This window comes from Grampus griseus (assembly GCF_964374135.1).
Source record: "Grampus griseus genome assembly, chromosome: 15".
NCBI classification, from domain to species: Eukaryota; Metazoa; Chordata; class Mammalia; order Artiodactyla; family Delphinidae; genus Grampus; species Grampus griseus.
Window position 1 is genome coordinate 59,577,461 of NC_139009.1, and position 21,384 is coordinate 59,598,844.

The following is a 21,384-nucleotide window of genomic DNA, read 5'->3' on the forward strand; positions in this document are numbered from 1 at the left end:
TCCAATAAGACCCACACGCATTTCCTGTTAAGGAGTTGGCAAACTCTGACTATAGCTGGGCCTGTGGTCTGGGTGACAATTGTGCTCCCACCTCACAACATAAAATAGATGGAGAAAAAGGTCACGCTGCAAGAGGAACCGCTGGAAGCACAAACCTACACATTAAGAAGGGGGTCACACTGCTAGCTGCTTCCTGATCTTGAGTCAGCGCACTGTCTGAGTGGGACTGGAATGGCCAGCCCTCAGGTTCCACTGCTTGGCTGGAAGGAAGCTTTCTTAGTCCTGACCAAATATGCCTTGTGCAACCACGCTGACATCCTAGATGAAACCCCACAGCAGATGGGAAAACAAGCCCTTTGAACTACACCTAATACCTTAGCCTATCCTGGTGTCAGAAGGGCAAGCCTGCTTCAGGATGAAGAAACGGCTCGATCTGGATCCCTGTAGGACTTCCCAGACCAGGAGCCACACAAGAATCCATGGTGCTCTTTGTGATGGAGACACCACGGTCTAGACAATGGCTCTTTCTGCAATCCCAACACATTTCCAGCAGCCTTCAGAATTCTGAGCTTGGACAAGTTAATGCAGATTGAAGGAGGAAAAGCGGCCTGGAAGAAAGAGACCTCTATTTCCACACTTCCTAGGTCCTGTCCTTATTAGAGGCAACAATTCCAGCTGAAAGCTGAAGCTGGAATTGAGACATTTCTTTATTCGTAGCCCTGCCTGAAAACGAGTTAAGAGTTCCATTCTCCCGAGGTAGAGACTTTGGGAATTCATGAGCACATCTGACAATACGAGCTCCCTAAACTACTCTCCTATGACATGTGACCTAACAAGGAAGGGCATTTTTCAAATGATGCCATCCTAAAGACTCAAACAAGGAAAAGATGTGGGTTCATATTTTCAATCTGACATAAACCTGTGGCTGTTCAAAAAAGTCAACAAGGGACCTCATAAGAAAAAGGAGAAATTCTTAAATTTTCCAAACCCTAGTCCGTTCCTTCCAACCTCTGTCCCACATCCACATACTGAATTTACACAGACTTTATTTCAAGTTACATGATGTTTTCCTGACAGGCCTATCACACAAGACAGTGGCAGTCATACAGAAGCCACTGTCCTCCTCAGGCCCCTGCAAGTCCTTGCCCGTCCTGGGAGAACGGCCAGGACTGGACATGCTCTCTTTTAGACCTGACTCTCCCACCGACTTCTCTAGCACACAAAGGCAGCTCCTGGGCCAAGTTTAGTTCCTTATGAGTATCAACGACAACAAAAACCCCTGTGACTTGTGGGCAGGAAAGGAACACACCCAGAAAGTCCAACCTAGAAAACTCAAAAACCTGGGTATGGGGGAACAGCAAAATTTTATAACTGCCGCAACTGTCCTGGTGGGTCACACAGTCACAGGGTCAAACAGGACTCGCTCTCCTAGGCTTTTTTGGAGTTCTGCATAATTCTGTAAGGTGGGAAGAAGCATCCAAACTGTGAACTGAGCTTCTTGCTAGTGTCCTGAAAAATACATTGACTTGTGAAAGTGCACAAACCTTTCTAAGGAAAGTAAGGTACCAGGTGGACCAAGTCCTCATGAGGCTGGAAAAAAACTGTCAAAATAAATTTAAGACATAACTAAGAGGATTCAAGGATGACTTCTCCAGGCTGACGCTGATGGCCAGCACCGCATGCCTCTCGTACACCTTTGGTAACATTACCTTTTCTCAAAAACAGAGTAGGGTTGGGGTGGAGGGGAGACAGGGGACTAGACACCATGAGACGAAATGGCAAATCCACTCTAGTGCTCTTTTACCTTGTAAATTTTGAGTCTGATGGTAGCTGTAAACAGAGGCTTAAGAGTAGGCCAACAGTAACTGAACGGCTCAGGTGACAATCACCATCCCAGTCCTCTCCTGCTTTACAACTTTCATGAACCAGATGGCTGATGAAAGTTGCTCCTGTTGGTTTCCAGTACTTTAAGCCTGTGTTTCCTTGAATGGGGTTCAGGCAGGGAGACATGGGCTCAGCAGGCCACTGGTAATCCCAGCTCATCACAGGAAACTCCCAGGGATCACGGAGCTGTGCATTCTGGTTTACAATACCTGCTTCTTCCACTCATCCCTCTTCCCATCCAGCTTAACAGACTGAGTAAGTAGTGCTCCAGGTGTTCACTGCCCTTGGTAAGTATACAGCAGAGCGGGAAGGGCATTCTTAAACACCCAGATTTTCTTGGTCAGCTTATTTTGTTTAAACACATACAGCAGAACATTCCTGATGGGGGGGGCGGGAATTGCAATTTCCCTAAATCAAAAAGCTAATAATAATAGGAAATTGCTCCAAATGAAAGTCAGTAGAACAAAAGAGAAATACTCAGAGGCTTGTAGAGAAAGACTGAGCACATTAGTGACTCCAATCACAGTGTCGAGTTAAACCACTGTCCCCTTTCCCCGCTGTGCACCCCTTGCCCGTCCCGCCCCCCTCTTCAGCTCCGCCTTTTTGTGCAGCGTCGTCCCCAGATGTGGGGACGTCCAAGTTCTCCTCAAAGCTTTCTGTCAGCTCAGTACTTCACTCCTGGAATAAATTCCTTGGCATCCGGGTTCAGGTTACTTTTGCTCTGAAATAAGAACCAAGAGATAATAAATGCCAAGGCAAGCTGTACTTTAAAACGTATTTTCTCCTTGCTTCCGTTATTACCAGTACCTTCCTCTCAGCCTCAAGGAGGGAAAAAATAGAACTCCTTGCAACTCAAGCTGTTGTTGAGTTGTTTCTTGCTGGGCTGCTCTCAATGTTCTGATGTACTAAGCCCTGCTAACCTCATTTTCTCCTTCCTACTTTAGACTCCTGTTTCCTTCATGATGCTTTCATTTAAGTTTCATTTAAATTTGACTCCAAAAATACTTTTTCAATTTATTAGTACCTTAACTTGATGAAAATCAGAGTACTCCATCAAAGTAGTTTGGTTACCACAATCCCTATTTTTTTTTTTTCATCTTTCTGTACTCTCTGGTTATCTACTCTCTTGTGAATATCTAAAACCTCATCAAACTGCAGGGCACAATCATTCAGAAAGTGAGTTGTGTGAGAACAATATCACTTACAGAATTCTGACATTAGGCCAACATGGAATGCAAGGAATTAATTTATCTGGGCTTCTAATTATAAGTGGAAGATGGTCTCTTAAGAGTATATTCCTTCCAAAGTGAACAGGCAATTTTTATAACAGCATCATTCAAAATTATAAATACAGATTTGAGGGATAGCAAAAGAAAAGGACAGCAGCAAATGATAATTTGAAACCAAACCTCTTCCATGTTCAAATTTTTATCCTTATTCCCAGTTCTGCTTTGAAAAGCCCATGGGAGAAAATGAAAGTTGGTGATGCTGCAACCATCACATTTGCACAGTGCTTTAAGAGGTGCAGTGCATCTTCAACGCACCCCCTTATTAATGCCCAGGTGATGAGTGAAGAATCAGCGGCTCAGAGGGCTCCAGGGCTTGCCCAAGGTTGTAGGGCCAAAAAGAGAGTCTGTGACTCTAAATCCTACATTCTTTTCACTATGTCACATGTGGAACTACATATGCTCTTACCAAAATATCTTCAGAATCATGACCATCACTGACTGACAGTCCATTTAACTGTTGTTGCAACTGTCCCATGGCCTGAGGCAGGTCTCGCGATGGAATAAACCAGTCCTGGTCTTCCTCATCCAGCATCTCCTGGAAGCAGCGGTCCAAGAATTCTTGCTCCTGCAGCTCCTCTTCCACCTAGCAAGCAAAGGGGAAGAGCTCAGACGTACTGTCCCAGTGGGACTCACACCTTCCAGTTTTTTCTCTACCTCTTTCTTTCAGAGGTTGTTACTATGCAGTTAAGAATGATCTTGTGGGGGGGCTTCCCTGGTGGCGCAGTGGTTGAGAGTCCGCCTGCTGATGCAGGGGACACGGGTTCGTGTCCTGGTCCGGGAAGATCCCACATGCCGTGGAGCGGCTGGGCCCGTGAGCCATGGCCGCTGAGCCTGCGCGTCCGGAGCCTGTGCTCCGCAACGGGAGAGGCCACAACAGTGAGAGGCCCGCGTACCGCAAAAAAAAAAAAAAAAAAAAAAAAAAAAAAAGAATGATCTTGTGGACTTCCCTGGTGGCACAGTGGTTAAGAATCCACCTGCCAATTCAGGTGTCACGGGTTCAAGCCCTGGTCCGGGAAGATCCCACATGCCACGGAGCAACTAAGCCCGTGCGCCACAACTACTAAGCCACAACTACTAAGTGGGCCACCATTATTGAAGCCCGTGTGCCCAGAGCCCGTGCTCTGCAACAAGGGAAGCCACCACAGTGAGAAGCCCGCACACCGCAACGAAGAGTAGCCCCCGCTCACCGCCAACTAGAGAAAGCCCGCGCGCAGCAACGAAGACCCAACGCAGCCCAAAATAAATATTAATTAATTAAAAAAAAGAATGATCTTGTATGAGATCTACTAAGAATTATGATGCTTCTAATGACAGGCTAGAGAAAATATAATTTTTAATTTTTCAACCAAATTCCATCAAAAATAAGGCTGAGGAAATAGTCAAAATAGCAGAAATTCCAGGTATTCACAGATCTTCTAATATGTGATACAGATATTTTCCACTCATATGGCACTCACAGAAAATCATTTTAAAGCTTGAAATTCTTTTCTCAATCTTGTTGAGAAGCGATTCTTCTTAAATTCCCCATCTTTCAGATATGAAAAGGGTACAGGAACTATGTAACTAGACCACTACCTGGATAGTGGAGATTAAATCAAAACCAACTCCCAGCTTCTGGCCCACTTTTCTGGTATTGAGGCCCCTACATGAGAAAAAATACTTTCATAACCTTAGAAAGATATAAAGAACACTTTTTTGCATAGCAATAGAAAATGATGTCATCAATGTAGTATACTTTCAAAACAAGAAGAAATAATATGAGTATTTACACAACTGCATATTTCTTTTTTTAAATTAATTAATTTATATATATATATACATTTTTAAAACATCTTTATTGGGGTATAATTGCTTTACAATGGTGTGTTAGTTTCTGCTTTATAACAAAGTGAACCAGCTATACATATACATATATCCCCATATCTCCTCCCTCTTGCATCTCCCTCCCACCCTCCCTCTCCCACCCCTCGAGGTGGTCACAAAGCACTGAGCTGATCTCCCTATGCTATGCGGCTGCTTCCCACTAGCTATCTACCTTACCTTTGGTAGGGTATATATGTCCATCTGTCCATCTCTCTCTCTCTCTCTCTCTCTCTCTCTCTCTCTCGCTCGCTCGCTTTGTCACAGCTCACCCTTCCCCCTCCCCATATCCTCAAGTCCGTTCTCCAGTAGGTCTGTGTCTTTATTCCTGTCTTACCCCTAGCGTCTTCATGACATTTTTTTCCTTAAATTCCATATATATATATATATTTTATTTTTGGCTGAGTTGGGTTTTCGTTGCTGCGCACGGGCTTTCTCTAGTTGAGGTGAGTGGGGCTACTCTTCATTGTGAAGTGCGGGCTTCTCATTGCGGTGGCTCTTGTTGTGGAGCATGGACTCTAGGTACACGGGCTTCAGTAGTTGTGGCTCACGGGCTCTAGAGCGCAGGTTCAGTAGTTGTGGCAGACAGGCTTAGCTGCTCTGCAGCATGAGGGATCTTCCCAGACCGGGGCTCAAACCTGTGTCCCTTGCAATGGCAGGCGGATTAGTAACCACTGTACCACTAGGAAGTCCCCAACTGCATGTTTCTTAAAGACTGTCTTAATCTAAGCAATATATAGCTAGGATATTTTACACTTTTTTGCAGACACTGTTAACTCTTAATAAAGAGTATGCTTCACTCTGGAGATTAAGTGTGATTTTAACAGGCTTCCCGCTTCTTGTTTGGCCATGACTTTCCTGCAGGAAGCCTGGTAACAGATTCACAGTTCACTTGAGCCACCACCGGAGGGCCGGTCAAGCAAAAATAATCACCCAAGCCAGCCAATACAGTTAACCTCATGAATTCAAAGGAAAAGTCACTGGTAGCAAGACTTAAACATAATATTTCAACATTACAATTAGCCACACTTTTCTTTTTTTAAATATCAAGTACTTAAAATAACAACTAGAAAATATTTCCAAGCTATAAGATTTAACATGACTGCTCAAGATGTGCCCTTCCTCTCCCCAAGAGCATAACAACATGCTCCCTGGTATTAAATCTACCCTTATTCACAGGCACAACCCACAAAAATAGTTACCTGGGCCCAGAGGTGTGACAGGAAGCATGGTCTATGTACTATTCACACAGATCATACCACAATGGGCCACATGGGGTGGTAACTCCTGGCTGCCCCCCTAAACTTGTTTCCTTCTCCCCAAAGCACCAGGCTATTCAGTTAAAATCACATTTCCTATCTCTCATGCTGGATATGGCCATGTAACTATTAATCATGTCATGTCCCCAGAAGGGATGTGAGCATTTTGGCATCACTTGGTTAAAAAGAGATCTTTGCTTTGACATTTGGCTCTCTGCCTTTCCTTGTGGCTTGACTTCCAGTTATCCTGATAAAATGCCCTGGGCGTGGCAGAGCAACATCATGGAGGGCACCGTGTAGTTGAAGAGTCACCTGTCTACCTGGAATGCTTACCTTGGGCTGTTAACGCCACAGAGATATAAGACCATGAATTACTGCTGGATCTTTGTGGAAGCAGTCTAGCCTTCCCCCACCTAATACACTCCCTATCTCAGAATTGCATTCTGCCAGTCTCTGAGTTCCTATGTGTGGCATGCCAAGCTGGCCTGTCTGCACACAGCTGCTGTTTCCCAGAAGTCTACACCAGAACACCACGGTATTTGATCCTCTTTTAATTAGCATGGTAGAAACATTTCAATATCATCCTCCAAGGTATCTTCAATCTGGTCTCAGCAGCTGAAGTTGCTTCTTGGTCAGCCCAGACCAGGCTTCTACATATTTTCAAGTTGTTCTAAAGCCAATGAACCCATTTCTCTTGTAACAGACTGACGGTAAAATACTATAGCTGTTGAATTACACATCTCATTAGCCTTTCACTTCTTTACCTGCCTGTTGAAATCCTCTTCATTCTCCATCCACATGTACTCTGCAAATGGGTTTTCCTTCTCATCATGCCCATTTAACCCTTGGTCCTCTTTGGATTTTATATTGGGTGAAGTATTCGCCACACTGGATCCATTCATTATGATAGAACCTAAACAGGAGCAAAAGAAAGGATAAAATGATCCAAAAAGCAAAAAAAAGGATAAAAAGGATAAAAGGATCAAGGAAATGAAAAGATTCTTCCAGATGCTTTTGAAATTCTAAATCAAAGTTATTAACTATAGATGAATAGAAACTGCTAGTCTATAACTGTTACAAAACTAGCCATATCCTCTTACCAACTATACAGATGTACGACGCTTTAAGAGTTAAAAGAAAAGAAACATCTAGGCGCAGTTAGCCTTTCTAGGCAAGTGGGTTGGGAGCCGAGGGTGGGGAGTATTTTTTCAAGCCAAATTTCTGTAGGTTCTAGAACGTAACCAAGATCACACAGCTTCCTTATTAACATTTAACTAGGTAGAGAAAATGCATTCTTAATAAACACTGTAAACAACTGCCCCTTATTCTGATTCTTAAGATGTGTTTTTCTTTAAAACATATTTCAAAAATAATACATGTTAATTGTATTGAAAAACAAAAAGGAGAAAAGTTAAGGTCACCAGTCGTCTAACCATCCAGAGTTAAAAATGTTTAACAGTGTGGTGGATATAAGCTTCCTGACCTCCCCTACGTGTGTACATATACACACAACCATTCTCCAAGGATCTATTCGTACAGTAACAGCATGATGCGCCATCATTTTCTTTTTCTTATTTCTATGTTAATACAGCCACACTGTCGTTTGGTGTATATCCTGTATTTCTGTATTATAAAGGCTGGATGAACTTCTTGTGTTCATTTTTTCTAATGATTTCCTTAGGATAACTCCTAGAAATAGAACTGCTGTATAGGAAAGAAGGTTTGTTTTTTTTAAGGCTCTTGATCTATTGCCATGCTGCCATAAGAATTTAAATTCCCACTGGTATTATGTCAATGCTGTTTCTCTGCACTCATGAGTATTATTATTTTTTAAACTATTGCCAATTTCATACAAGAAAACTTGCAAGTTATTGTTTACATTTACATTTCTTTGATTTTTACTGAGCCTAAGTATTTTGAGATAAGCTTACTAGCCATTTATATTTCTTATACTGTAATTTTTCTGCTAAAGTACTTCACCCATTTTTCTCTCAGGGTATATATATCGTTTCCTTAACTTTTGTAAGAATTTTTATTACATTTGTCATAATTTTTTATTTTTCATAAACTAATTTATAAATAAAAATTATTTTTCGATTAATTTTTTGGTGGCAGTTTTTACTGGCTTTAATTTTTGTCTGCAGTTTGTGTGAGTGTCTGTCTATGGCTTTTCAAATGCGTACATATTTTAAAAAATTGTTTACTTTGGCTTCCAAATCCATTTTGATGTGTTCACTATCATCTGAAATATGTCTTTTTTCTGTACTTTATTTAAATCTTAACGACTCTTTAAAAACCACTGCAGTCTTTACTCACTCTATACCACCTCCTCTAAGCTCTTGTATGTAATGAGCATGGTGTTAATACTACTTAATTGTTCTGTTTCATATGTTTAATTTTTCTCTTTCCAATTATAAACTCATGAAACACAAGATGTAGGTTTCTATATTTTGTAACCTACCTCAGCATTAGGAACTCCATATCTACTGTGGATCATCGTGTTTAGACGGATCATCGTGTTTAGGCAACTTTCCCTTTCCAGCCTGTCTCCTTCCAGTCTCAACTCAATCCCCTCCCAACCATCCCTGGGGCATTTTTAAGTTTTAACAAATTATTTCCTCACTCATTTCTATCTTGGCAACACTCATGAAAAAGTCCTTCTCTGCTTCTGGGTACACTAAAAAAATTATTGCTTACTCCCCTTTAAAAGTTTTGCAATTTTCTAACCTGTTATGAACATTAGAAAATCTCATCTTCTTAAAAGACAAAGTAGAATTGTGAAGAGTAATAAGACTAGATGGAAAAACAACTCAGTGATAGCTCAAAAAGAATTTAAGACAGAACCCATTTAATTCACTGTTGGTTTAAATAGGGCACCTAGTATGAAATACATCAGTTTAACATATTTCAGATAGAGACAAACGAAATCAATGATTATTCCAAATACTGCTCCAGAATAATAATTCCATAAGGCTATAAAAGGGAGGAAACCAGCTCTTGACTTTCACCACTTCCATTTGCAGCATAACAATGATAGAATTAAGTCTGCTCTAAATGCCAGGGCAACTGCATAAGTAAGTATTCCTAGTCAGAGACCTTTTTTTTCTTTTTGGCTGCGTTGGGTCTTCGTTGCCGTGCATGGGCTTTCTCTAGTTGCTGCAGGGGGGGTTACTCTTCTTTGCGGTGCGTGGGCTCCTCATTGCAGTGGCTTCTCTTGTTGCAGAGCACGGGCTCTAGGCGCACCAGCTTCAGTAGTTGCAGCATGCAGTCTCAGTAGTTGCGGCACGCAGGCCCTAGAGAGTGCGGGCTTCAGTAGTTGTGGCGCGTGGGCTCAGTAGTTACAGCATGTGGGCTCTAGGGCACGCGGGCTTCAGTAGTTGTGGCGTGTGGGCTCAGTAGTTGTGGCGCACGGGCTTAGTTGCTCTGCAGCATGTGGAATCTTCCCAGACCAGGGACCAAACCTGTGTACCCTGCATTGGCAGGTGGATTCTTAACCACTGCGCCACCAGGGAAGTCTCAAATCAGAGACTCTTAAAGGTCTTGAACCTTGCTGGGTAGCATATTACATTCAGTATATAGTATTTTCAAAGATTTCACTTGGCAGTTGTTTACCACCAACACTGATTTTTCCCCACATTACGGAAATCACCCACAGAGAATCAGAGTTCAGTTTTCTAAAACATCTGCCTTTGCCCAAAAAATAAATCCTGAGTGCACATGACCATAAGGAAAAAGGGAAGACAGAGGAAGAAAGAACAGAATAACCCTACTAATTCAAGAGCAAGGCAGAGCACAGAGAACAAACTGCAGGATACACCTTCATGAGAAAGGGGATGGAAAATTACCACAAACTCAACATGGGGATTATCCAATTTAACACAAACACTTTAGAGAAGCTGAAAGCACTGAGATATGAGACTGTCAGTACTAGGAAAGTGGTTCTCTCCACAGTAGGTTACAGTATTGACTCGTATTTTATACCATTCCACCTATGTTTTCCACACAATTGGGAAGTTTGGTTTCTCTAAATAGCAGCAATCCAACAACTTAATTTGTGCAGTGTTTTAACAATTTATAAAGTACTTTCATATCTATGCTGTAACTTAAGGCACATCATCTGTCCAACCTCACTTGTAAAAAACCACCCAGACAGTGCTAAAGTAAGACCAAAGAAGGTACTGGTTCGGGGGTTAACCAAACTGGGCTGCTGGGTTAGTTCAATAACAACACTGGTTTGTGGGCCTTCTGGGTGACAGTGAATTGGTGCTTAATGTGCCCCTCGACTTTAGAAGTGGGGTGGGAATGGGGAGATTTTGCTGGAGAATGGTAACTCCTAGGTAAGACACTTGGGGAATGCCTTCCAACTTGAGGAAGACACCAGGTAAGATACCACCATTGCCTGTAACTTCCCTGACTTTCCTGCCCTGTAACTTCCCTGACTTTCCTGCTTCTGAAGTTGCATGTTAACATTCTGTTTCCAGCCCCTCTCCAGCTCACCATCCATCATGCATGCCCTCCAACAGCACAGTGTTTCTCTAATCAGCTTATTTTGACTTTTTATGTTCATTATTTCACTTGATCCTCCCACACCAAAGCATATCCTTGTGAAATTCTAGTGTAGTGGAGACAAAGAAAATACCCCCAAAGCATCCAGAGATGGGGGGAAATGCTTGGTTACATAAGCAGATCACAAATCAGAATAGCTGCTACGTTGTCAGCTACACTACAGAGAGGCGCATGTGAAAAGGAATTCGATCTTATTAACAACCATGTGATTGAATTTAGAAGTTCCTCTTTCCCGAGTCAAGCCCTCAGATGAGAGAGCCATTCCAGTTGACAGCTTGACTGTAACTTCATGAGATACTCGGAGATAGAGGCACCCAGCTAAGCTGTTCCCAGATTCCTGACCCACAGGAACTGTGAGATAATAAATGTTGTTTTAACCTGCTAATCTTTGGGGTAAGTTGTTATATAGTAATAAATAACTAACACAGGTATTCAATGAACACTGACAACTATCTCTGCCACATAGACCACCAGTTGCCACATCTTTCCAATTATCTATCAAGAAGTCAAATGTGCAGTCTGAAGCAGGTCATTACTTGAGAAGTTCAAGAATTAGACCTCAGCAGTACATAAAGGAGTTGGTGTCTGGTCTGTGTCTATACTGCATTATGAAATCTAAGAACTACTTGAAACTTCTTCCCCCTCTATCTCACTTTCCCTCTTATAGACATGACAAACATGCTGAAAATGGAAAATAACGATTGTCATTTGGCTGAAGATGGGAAAGCATGTAGCCCTGTTCATAGTCAAAACAGGAGTGCTAAGCTCCTGCCAAGCAGTTGATTTAGCACTTTACCATGGTCAAGGGTTTGTGTTTAAGATATCTGGCTTGAAACAGAGGCCTTGGCTCTCAGCCACAAAGAACGTCAGGGCTTTTAATATATCTAGGATATTTCTAGAATACATACTTCATCAGTTCAACACTTTGAAAAACCACAAATTTCAGATACAACATGCTCACACAAAAAACTGACTGTTTTTTTAAACCTAAATGAGATTTTTTCAGAAGGTATAAACCTAGATCGTGCCCAGGATAACAGTCTGACTGTCAAGAACACTTGGAACTTTTGACTCAATTACTGGGAAAAAGTCAATGAAGTAGCTGATATAAAAACTAGTCTCTACTATTCTGTTTCCTACAGTTTTGTTAACTTCATTCAGTCTGGTTAATACTGGTTAATAAAAATTAAACATTATGGACAATTTTACATTTTACTTCAAACATGCTGCCACTAGATTCAGGTTTTGTCTTTTCCCAGTTACTTCTTAGCAGCTCAGGTAATTAGATGCACTCACTCACTAATATCTGTGTGCCTATCTACCCTTGGCACTGTGCTTGACTGCTGCTTTGACAGGGGACACAGTCCTTTCCTGTTGGTACTTACACTCGCTCAGGAGACAAGCAAATAATTAAGAATAATTACTATTAAATTAAAAGGAGAAGTAAAAGCGAGTATGAGAAGACAACAGGAAGACCCAATCTAGTCCAGGAGTGGGGGATGGTTCGGAAAGGTTTCCCTGAACAAGCAACATTTAGACTGATACCTGAAGAACTTAAGTTAGCTAGCAATAGGGAGGAGAGGGTAAAGCAAGTGCAAAGACTCAGAGGCAGGAGGGGACTTTCAGGAACTACAAGCAGGTAGGTATGTATATAGTTGGAAGGTCAAAGGAGAACCAGGGGGGAGAATTGCCAAGGAAGAGAGATGAGGTTGCAGAGGCAGATGGGGCCAGATCATGCAGGACATCAGAGGCTACATGAAGGATTTTGGATATCATCCCTAAAAGCAATGAAAGACATTAAAGAGTGTTCTCAGTAGCATAGTGACGACTCAATTCATATTTTGAGATCACTCAGGCTGCCACATGGAAAATGGATTGGAGAGACTGAGAGTGGATAATGGGAGACCAGTAAGGCAGCTAATGCACTAAACCAGATGAAAAAAAAAAAAAAAAAGAGGTAGCTACTTGGACTAAAATAATGGCAGTAAGAAGAGAGTAGGTAGATTCCAAAACTATCTTAGGTTGTTCTGGTGAGGAACTGGATGTGGGGAGACAGGGTGAGGGAAATATCAAGGAAACTTTGGCACAAGCAACTGGGTGGGTGGTAATGTTACTCACTGAGCTAAGGAACTCTGTGGGAAGGGCAAATTTTTCTTGGGTGGCGATGGGGAGTCGAGGTCTAAAGGGTGATGAGTTCTATTTTGGACACATTAAATGTGTAATGCCTCTGAAACACTCAAATGGTGACACAGGGAGGTTGTTTATATGCATCAGTAGGTGAGGTATGGCTAAATATAGAAATCTGGACTCGTTGTTTACATAAATGATAACAGAAGTCATGGGACTAGAAGATATTGCCTAGGGAAAAAGGGCAAAGTGAGATGAGAAGAGGGTCCAAGACCCAGACCTGACAAGTGTGAATATTTTAAAAAGTCAGTTACAGGAGGAGATAGTATAGAAAAGGAGACAGAGAAGGAAACCAGAAGAGTGTGCCATCACAGAAATCAAGGGAGGACAGAACCCCCGTGTAGTGAGTTGAATGGTAGCTCCCCAAAAGATATGTTCATATTCTAATCCCTAGAACCTGTGAAGGCTACATTGTTTAGAATAGGGGTCTTTGCGGATGCAACTAAATTAAGGACCTTGAGATAAGTAGATCATTCTGGATTATCCCAGTAGGCCCTAAATCCAATGATGTGTCCTTATAAGAGAAAAGCAGAGGGAGATTTGAGACAGAGAGAAGGTGGCAGTGCGACCAGGGAGGCAGAGATTGGAGTGATGTGGCCACAAGCCAAGGAATGCCTATATGCACCAGAAGTTAAAGAGGCAAAGAACAGATTCTCCCCGACAGCCTCCAGAGAGAGAGCTCAGCCCTCCCAACACTTTGGTTTTTGACTTCTGGGCTCCAGAACTGCAAGAGAATAAATTTATGTTGTTTTAAGCCACCAGTTTGTGGTAATCTGTTACACAGGGGACTGACACACCCAGTAAGGCAGGTGTGTTGAAGGCTGATGCAAGGTCAAAAGGAAGGCTGAAGAGTGTCCATAGAATTTAGGACCATGGAGGTCTCTGATGACCTTAATGAAAGCAGTATCCATAAAGAGAAATGAGGGAGAAAGTCAAATGGATGAGGTATGAATTGCAGGGACAGGAAGTATTAGATACTCTCTCAAGGAGGCCAGCTGCCAAGGAAAGGAATAGGAATGAACAGGAACTGGAGGGGTGAGAGGTCCCTGGAAACTGTAAAGACTGGACAGTCTAGAACATGTTTAAATGTTCACAGAAAGAGTCTAGTAGAGACAGAGAGGCTACAAATAAAGGAGAAGGAAGGAATAACTGATAGTCTAGGCCATCGGAAGGTAGGAAGGGATACTTCCCTACCTTATTTTATCCTTCCAAAACTCTTGAGAGGTAAATAGGCCATAGCAAAAGCACTGAGTTCACTGAAACACTTCAAGGTTGAATTAACTGTTTGTGATCACACGATCAATAAATGGTGATGCAGGGAATTCAACACACATCTTCTCTGTCCTCCTTTCCTCCTTCCCTCCTTCCCACTTGCTGACTCTATTCCAGCCACATTATTTACTAACTCTTCCCTGAGGACACTGGCATCCTTCCTCCAGGCCTTGCAGAGGTTATTCCCATGATCTGGAATGCTTTTCCCTCAGATGTCTGACTCATCTGCCTCCCTCTAGACTGTTCAAATTCCACCTTCCCAGTAAGACTTATCCTGTCTACTGTTTAAGTTGAAAGCCTTGCTTCTCTCTGCCCACAATCTCAACTCACCATATACTGCTTAATCTCCATAGCATTTATTACTGGCTAACCTACCAGATAATGTACATGGGTTTCTGTTCTCCCCTCCAACTGGAAGATAGGCTGCACAGACTCAGGAATTTTGCCATTATTAAACCTAGTGGAGGCCCAGCAGAACTCTAGGGTCAGCCAGAACTGGGCACAATTATAACTCTTGTGATTTGATATTGCAGCAGTTTAGCTGAGAGCCAAGCCAGTTATTAAAGAGGATCTTTTCTGCTATTTTAAGCAGCATGGTAAATTTGAGGTAAACTTAAATTTTCAATAATTACAGAGCAGGTATGAACTCTTCCTTTGTTTCTCCAGACACATGAACCTGGGTGCCAAATCCATCCTCTCTGGGAGGAGTGGGAATGTATGAAGATGACTGGCCTAAGTCTCAACTGAATAAAAAGATGCCCCGAAAGACATTTAAACATTTTCAAAAACTAAAATCTTAAAGTGTGGTTCCTTACCACACATCAGGGATTATCTAGCCTCCAGTGTGGTCGGAGTAGTGAGGGGACAGAGAGACATATAGAGAAGCCAGGGTGAGTCACCCCATCTCTCCCTCCTCTGGACCTTAGTTCCTCCTGATTGTCACTCGTTACACTGATAACAGATTTCAGGACTCAGCACATGCAGCCATAACGTGTGCCTAATTCCACATCCCAGTCACTGGGACACAAAATTTGGGGGCCTTAAGTCTGGCTCACAGATCAACTTCACATATGTCAGTTCTTCCTCTACAGCTGAGTCAGTGAGTAAAGACGCATAAACAGAAGCAGATTAATACGAACAAGATTTTATTGACATATATATACATATGTACATAAAGCTGGGAAAGAGAAGGGCCCATTGGGGCAAATGCATAGGGGGAGAGAAAGCATCTGAAAACAGCAGTGGGCATCCTGCCAGTTCCACGTCTAGGGAAAACTGGCTGGGAGCTTGGGTGGCCAAGTTAACAGTCAAACCACAGGGATGGCACAGTGGATGATACAGGCAGCTCTCTTCCATTCTTCTAACTGGAACTTCTCAAGTCTGGTGTAGTTCTGAAGTGGGCTCATATGCTCCTCACCCTCCAACACACACACACACGCACGCACGCACGCACACACACACACACACACACGCACACCCCTGAGGTGTGGTCCTCTGGCTTGTTGTAGGAAGAGAAGAGGTTAAGTTTCACCTAAAGGGGCTGAGCCGCTTTCCAGTGAGGCAAAGTTCATTCATGGTTACACAGTTTGCAGAATAAGATCTGCTCTTCATTTGTTGAGTTTCTTCACAGAAGAAAGGAATTAGCTGATGGCTCCTATGAAGCCCTGGGCAGGTTATGAGGCTGCCAGACTCCTATGAGCACAGGCACAGCTGCCCTGACCAGGAGCCTCCAAACACAATGCTGGCTCGTCTACGTCAGAGGGGTGTCCTGACTTGAGGACCCCAGTGTTCTGAGAGCAGAGGTTCCTCTGTAAATATGGATGGTGCTATCCCCCATGGCGCCACCTGGGTTTTGGCTGGGGGGGGGGCAGGTGCTTTGTATGAATGAGGCACCAGAAGTGTATGCAGTCACAGCAGGTGTGGTGCTGTCCCCCATGGCCCCCCATTCTCTGCACAGATGGGTTCCAAGTCTGATGGCAGTTAATACACAGGGCCTCCGGGCACCCGTGAGATGTTCCCTCCATCAGCACCACCTGTGTATTGGCCAGGTGGGCCCCAGTTGTAAGCGGGAATACCAGGTCCTCCAATCATGGGCATGATGTTGTGCCCTCCTATACGACCACCACCTGGATTGTGGGCAGGTGGGCCCCTTGTATTTGGAAATAAGGTAGAACTAGAAGTGTGTTGAAGCCCACGGGTGGTACCCACACTTGCAACTCCAGCAGATGTGGGGAGCTCTGATGGAAGGTGGAAACTGACACGTCCCTTGACAGATTTCTTCTCCTTGGGGATGGAACTTCTAAATGTAGATTTTCTACATCCAGGTGGGCCCTGGGTGCAGTGATGGAAAGTGGCCTCCAGTCGTGCGGATGGTGTTATCCCCTGCCATCACCATACCACCTGTATTCAGCCCAGGTAGGCCCCAGGTATTTGGATTTAAGGTGGAATCAGGTATGCTCCCAAATGCTGGGATGGTGCCTGTCCCTCCTACTGCAGCAGCCTTGCCGTGGTCAGGTAGATCGCAGGTTGTCTGGCCCAAAGTAGGAACAGAAGCAGTGCTGGGTGCCCCACTTAGTCCTGCCCCAAAGTTAAGTGGTCTGGATGCCTCTGAATGAGCGAGCCCTGGGGCTGACACACTGACTCCAAGGCTCCCACCAGCTGTAGGGGCTGCAGGTCCCATGAACAGTAGGCCCGGTGTGGTATCGGCAAAGAGCGAGCTACTGTCCCCAGTACTGGGCATCCTGGTGGCAACTCCAAAGCCAGTAGTAATGGATACAGCCCTGGGGAGAATGCCTGGGTTGTCGCCAAAGGCCGGCTGCGTACTGCTGGTGGTGGCGAATAGGGAAGCTGGCAAAGCTGACTGCATGATGCTGACTCGCAGTGGCTGGGCTGCGGGAGAGGTTAGGACTTTATCTTGTGCTGGGTTTACTGGGTTTCCCAATAGAAAATAATCGTTAGGCCTCTGCCCATCGTTGGCCCCAAATGTGGCCTGAGACGGGAGACCTGGGTCCAAGAGAAGCTTGAAGTGTTGGTCTGTCTGTTGGCCGATGCTGCAGGTAAATGAGTCAAGGCATGGGCTGAGGCATTGCTACCACTGGGTGGTGTGTTCTCCGCAATAGGAACAGCCGTGTGAAATGCGTATTGGTTCTGCCTGGAGACAGGGGCAGACTGGAAAATGACAGCCTAAGAAGGAGGTGTGGTGTCCATAGTTTCGGTGTCAGAGGTGCTGCCTGCTGAAGCACCGATAACGGCCGAAGCCATAAATGAGGGGCTGGGGAAAACAGGAGCCGAAGCCGTAAATGGGGGGCTGGGGAAAACAGGAGCACCAGGGAGACAGGCTCTCTGCTGCCCATAGAGGTCCCAAATATGGGCTGAGGGTTGGTTTGGGGGCCAAAGGGATGGTTAAAAATTGAGGTGGTGCAGGGGACCATCGGCACAGGTCGGGTGATGGACACTGGTACCCCTGCAGGGTGCCTCTGCTCCACCCTGAAACCTGGGAGAGACATAAAAATGACAGCTTGGGAAGGGGCAGTAGTGTCCATGTCAGTGACATCAGGATTTACAGTAGGCTGGAAGGTCAAACTTCCAGATGCCGTGACCATGCTGGTGGAAGGGATTGCAAGAGAAGTCATGGGCTGCCCAGTTAAAACAGGGGGATTGATGGTAGGGACTGGACGAGGAGTAGCTTAGTAATAGAGAAGGGGTAGAATCTACAAAACTGGGTGTTGGGGGTTGCTTTTCATGGGACGGTGGCTGGACCTTCCTTATATTATTCAGGATATTGTTCCACTGACACTCACTGTTCTTCTCCAAGGTGCCTGGGTTTTCGGCAAGAGCTAAGCACGGAAGCTTAGGAGGAGGGGGTCACTCACCTTGATCCCTTGTCAGTGGTAGGGGTGACCTCAGCCCTGGCGGGGGCGACCTCAGCCCTAGCAGCAGCAGAAAAAGCGGCAGGGGAATCTTCCACTTGCAGGGCCTACTGCTGGTAGATACCAGGGAAGGGGAGCTTCTTGATGGGACGTCTGAAGATTTTTCACGCTGCAGCTCCTTCCCAGACATCAGTGAGCCTGGTGAGTTGGGCCGGTGGTCTTCACCCAGCACTTCTTTTGTTGGCCTCTCCAGCAGCAGGGAGCAGCATGTGGTTGGGGCAGAGAACACTATGGCATGGGATTCAGGCTTCCAAGGAGGCAGGACATTTCCAGGATCTCCATCTGAGCAGATGACATGGCTTTCTGAGGAGAAGTTCACTGGAGACATCTGGGCGTTCTCACTCAAGCTGTCTTCTGGGTGCTTGGGAAGGAGGTCCAGAGGCTCAGGATGGCACTTGAGGGAAGTGAGGACTCCACTGGTCTCCTGGGGCCTAGATGTCAATGGTATATCCCCATTGTTACAGTGGCCCCTCTTCCAATCGTCCTCTCCTTTGGTCTCTGGGTGATCCTCCATCTTTGCCATGCCTCTTCGGGGTTCTTCTTGGACCTTCACCTTACTCTCCTTTGGGTAAGGAAGTGGAAGGTGACTGGATGGTACCTAGCCATCTGGATGGCTTCCTAACCTTGACTACCTGCTCAGGTGGTGAATGCAGGAGGGTAAATTTGCGCCCCAGTGGAGGAATCTTGATGGCTGAGTGGCCGAACCTGATGGAATTATGAGCAGACAACACGGGCTTCTTCGGCGAGTCCCTCCAGTTCACCAAGGGAAGAATCCCCAGACGGGAGTACCTGGCCTGCTGGATGGGATACTGTCTTTTTGGTGTGATGTAAAAGCCAGGCGATAAAGGCACTCGGTCCTGTGGGACAGCCTGCGACCAGGGCAGAAGGCAGGCACTGGAGCAGGGTGGTCCCGCTCAGATATGGCTGCCTCCTGGGAGGGCAAAACCAGCGGGTGTCACCCCACCGGGGCCCGCAGCGGGGCCAGCGGCGGTGGAGCCAGGTACGAAATGTACAAATTGCCCATGTAGAAGAGGTTGTGCGCCAAGCAATCCGAGAATAGAGTGTGAAACTCGGAGAGCTTCTCCCTAGCTTCTTACTCCTCTCGATGTCTAGCACGCACTGGACGCTGGATGGCTCAACCTGGCGCTGTGACATGTCCATTTTACCTGTCACAGAGAAAGGGCGGTGGGGCAGGGGGTGGGGCGGGGGTGTACACGCAAGTCCAGCCCGTGGAGAAACTCAGCCCAAGGGCAAAAAGCGGGGCCCCAGAGCCCGACCCCTTCTGGACTTTCTAGCAGCTGGGACTTCTCGCTGTGGGTGGCAGGGGTTTGGCACCAGATGGGCCACCATGCGGAGACTGTTCAGGACTGTGGAAGCCTTCTCCTCCAGAGCTCACCCTGCCTGGGCACCGGCTCTGCAGGCCCCTCAACCCTGCGTATGTATCGGCCAGCCCTTCCCCCCAACGGGGCCCAGAGGCCAGAGCCTGCTCAGAGCTGAGTGCAGGAGGCACCCAGAGCTTGCCAGGCTGTGGCCAGCCTCCTCTGGGGACCTCCCCAGCTTCTCTGAGAGGCCTGGAGACAGGAGCGCCTTCTCCAGGCTGCTGAGCTGCCAGCATCACCATGAGCCAGGCGGTGAAGGTTTCTGAGCAGGGGATGCAGAGCCCTGACGCGACTGGATGCTGCACCCCACGATGTCCCTTCCTGGCAGATAGGTTCTTTCTTCTTTTTCGAAATTTGGTAAAACATTTAAACCTTCGACTGTTCTTCAGCGTATACAGATGGCAGTGGCTTAGCTGGGATCTGAACCAAGCCTGTGTGATTCCAGAGCTCGTGCTCTGGACTGTGGTGCCTCCTTATCATATATGCCTCACGTGTTACCTTTTTTTTTTTTTCTTGTAGTCCTTATGGTGCTTGGCCCTAAGTACCATACCTGTAATGAACACATACAATGCCACAAGAGAAGCCACCACAATGAGAAGCCCACACATCGCAATGAAGAGTAGTCCCCACTTGCTGCAACCAGAGAAAAGCCTGTGCGCAGCAACAAAGACCCAAGGCAGCCATAAATAAATAAAATACATTAAAAAAAAATAAAAGCAGCAAGGGAAAAGCAATGAGTTACATACAAGGGAACTCCCATAAGGATGTCAGCTGACTTTTCAGCAGAAACTCTACAGACCAGAAAGGAGTGGCACAATATATTTAAAGTGATGAAAGGGAAAAACCTACAACCAAGAATACGCCACCTGGCAAGGCTTTCATTTGATGGAGAGATCAAAAGTTTCACAGAGAAGCAAAAGCTAAAAGATTTCAGCACCACCAAACCAGCTTTACAAGAAATGTTAAAGGGACTTCTCTAAGCAAAAAAGAAAAGACCACAACTAGAAGCATAAAAATTATGAAAGGAAAAAGCTCATTGATAAAGTTAAATATACAGTAAAGGTAGTAAATTAACCACACACAGAGCTAGTAGGAAGATTAAAAAACAAAAGTAGTAAAAGTATCTATATCTGCAATAAGCAGTTAAAGGATTCACAAAACAAAAGATGTAAAATATGATGACAAAAACAGTAATTGTGAGGGGAAGGGAGTAAAAATGCAGAGTTGTTAAAATGCGTTTGAAATTCAGAGATCAGCAACTTAAAATAAATATATAGGGCTTCCCTGGTGGCACAGTGGTTGAGAGTCTGCCTGCCGATGCAGGGGACACAGGTTCGTGCCCCGGTTGGGGAAGATCCCACATGCCGTGGATAAGCTAGGCCTGTGAGCCATGGCCGCTGAGCCTGCGCGTCCAGAGCCTGTGCTCCACAACGGGAGAGGGCACAACAGTGAGAGGCCCGCATACCGAAAATAAATAAATAAATAAATAAATAAATAAATAAATAAATATTGCTATAGATAAACCTCATTGTAACCACACCCAAAAACCTATCATTGTAACCACAACGCCAAAACCTATAATAGATACACACACAAGAAAGAGAAAGACTCCAAATATAACACTAAAGATCGTCATCAAATCACAAGGGAAGAGAACAATACAGGAATAAAAAAGAACCACAAAAGCAATTAACAAAATGACAATGAACACATACCTATCAATAATTACTTTAAATGTTAAGAGACTATAGGTGCCAAT

At 44.9% G+C, this 21,384-nt stretch overlaps 1 protein-coding gene across 1 annotated transcript in view; it reads right to left on the bottom strand.

Annotated features, from left to right (window-relative positions):
* Positions 1-314: 314 nt before the first annotated feature.
* The window catches only part of PAIP2B (poly(A) binding protein interacting protein 2B), a 41,568-nt gene continuing 20,498 nt past the window's right edge, over positions 315-21,384 (bottom strand). The window contains exons 2-4 of the mRNA XM_082672237.1: positions 7,057-7,205; positions 3,580-3,756; positions 315-2,605 (exon numbers count right to left, since the gene is read on the bottom strand). Coding sequence (XP_082528363.1) covers positions 2,549-2,605; positions 3,580-3,756; positions 7,057-7,194 — 372 coding nt within the window. The 5' untranslated portion in view covers positions 7,195-7,205 and the 3' untranslated portion in view covers positions 315-2,548. The remainder of the gene's footprint in view (positions 2,606-3,579; positions 3,757-7,056; positions 7,206-21,384) is intronic.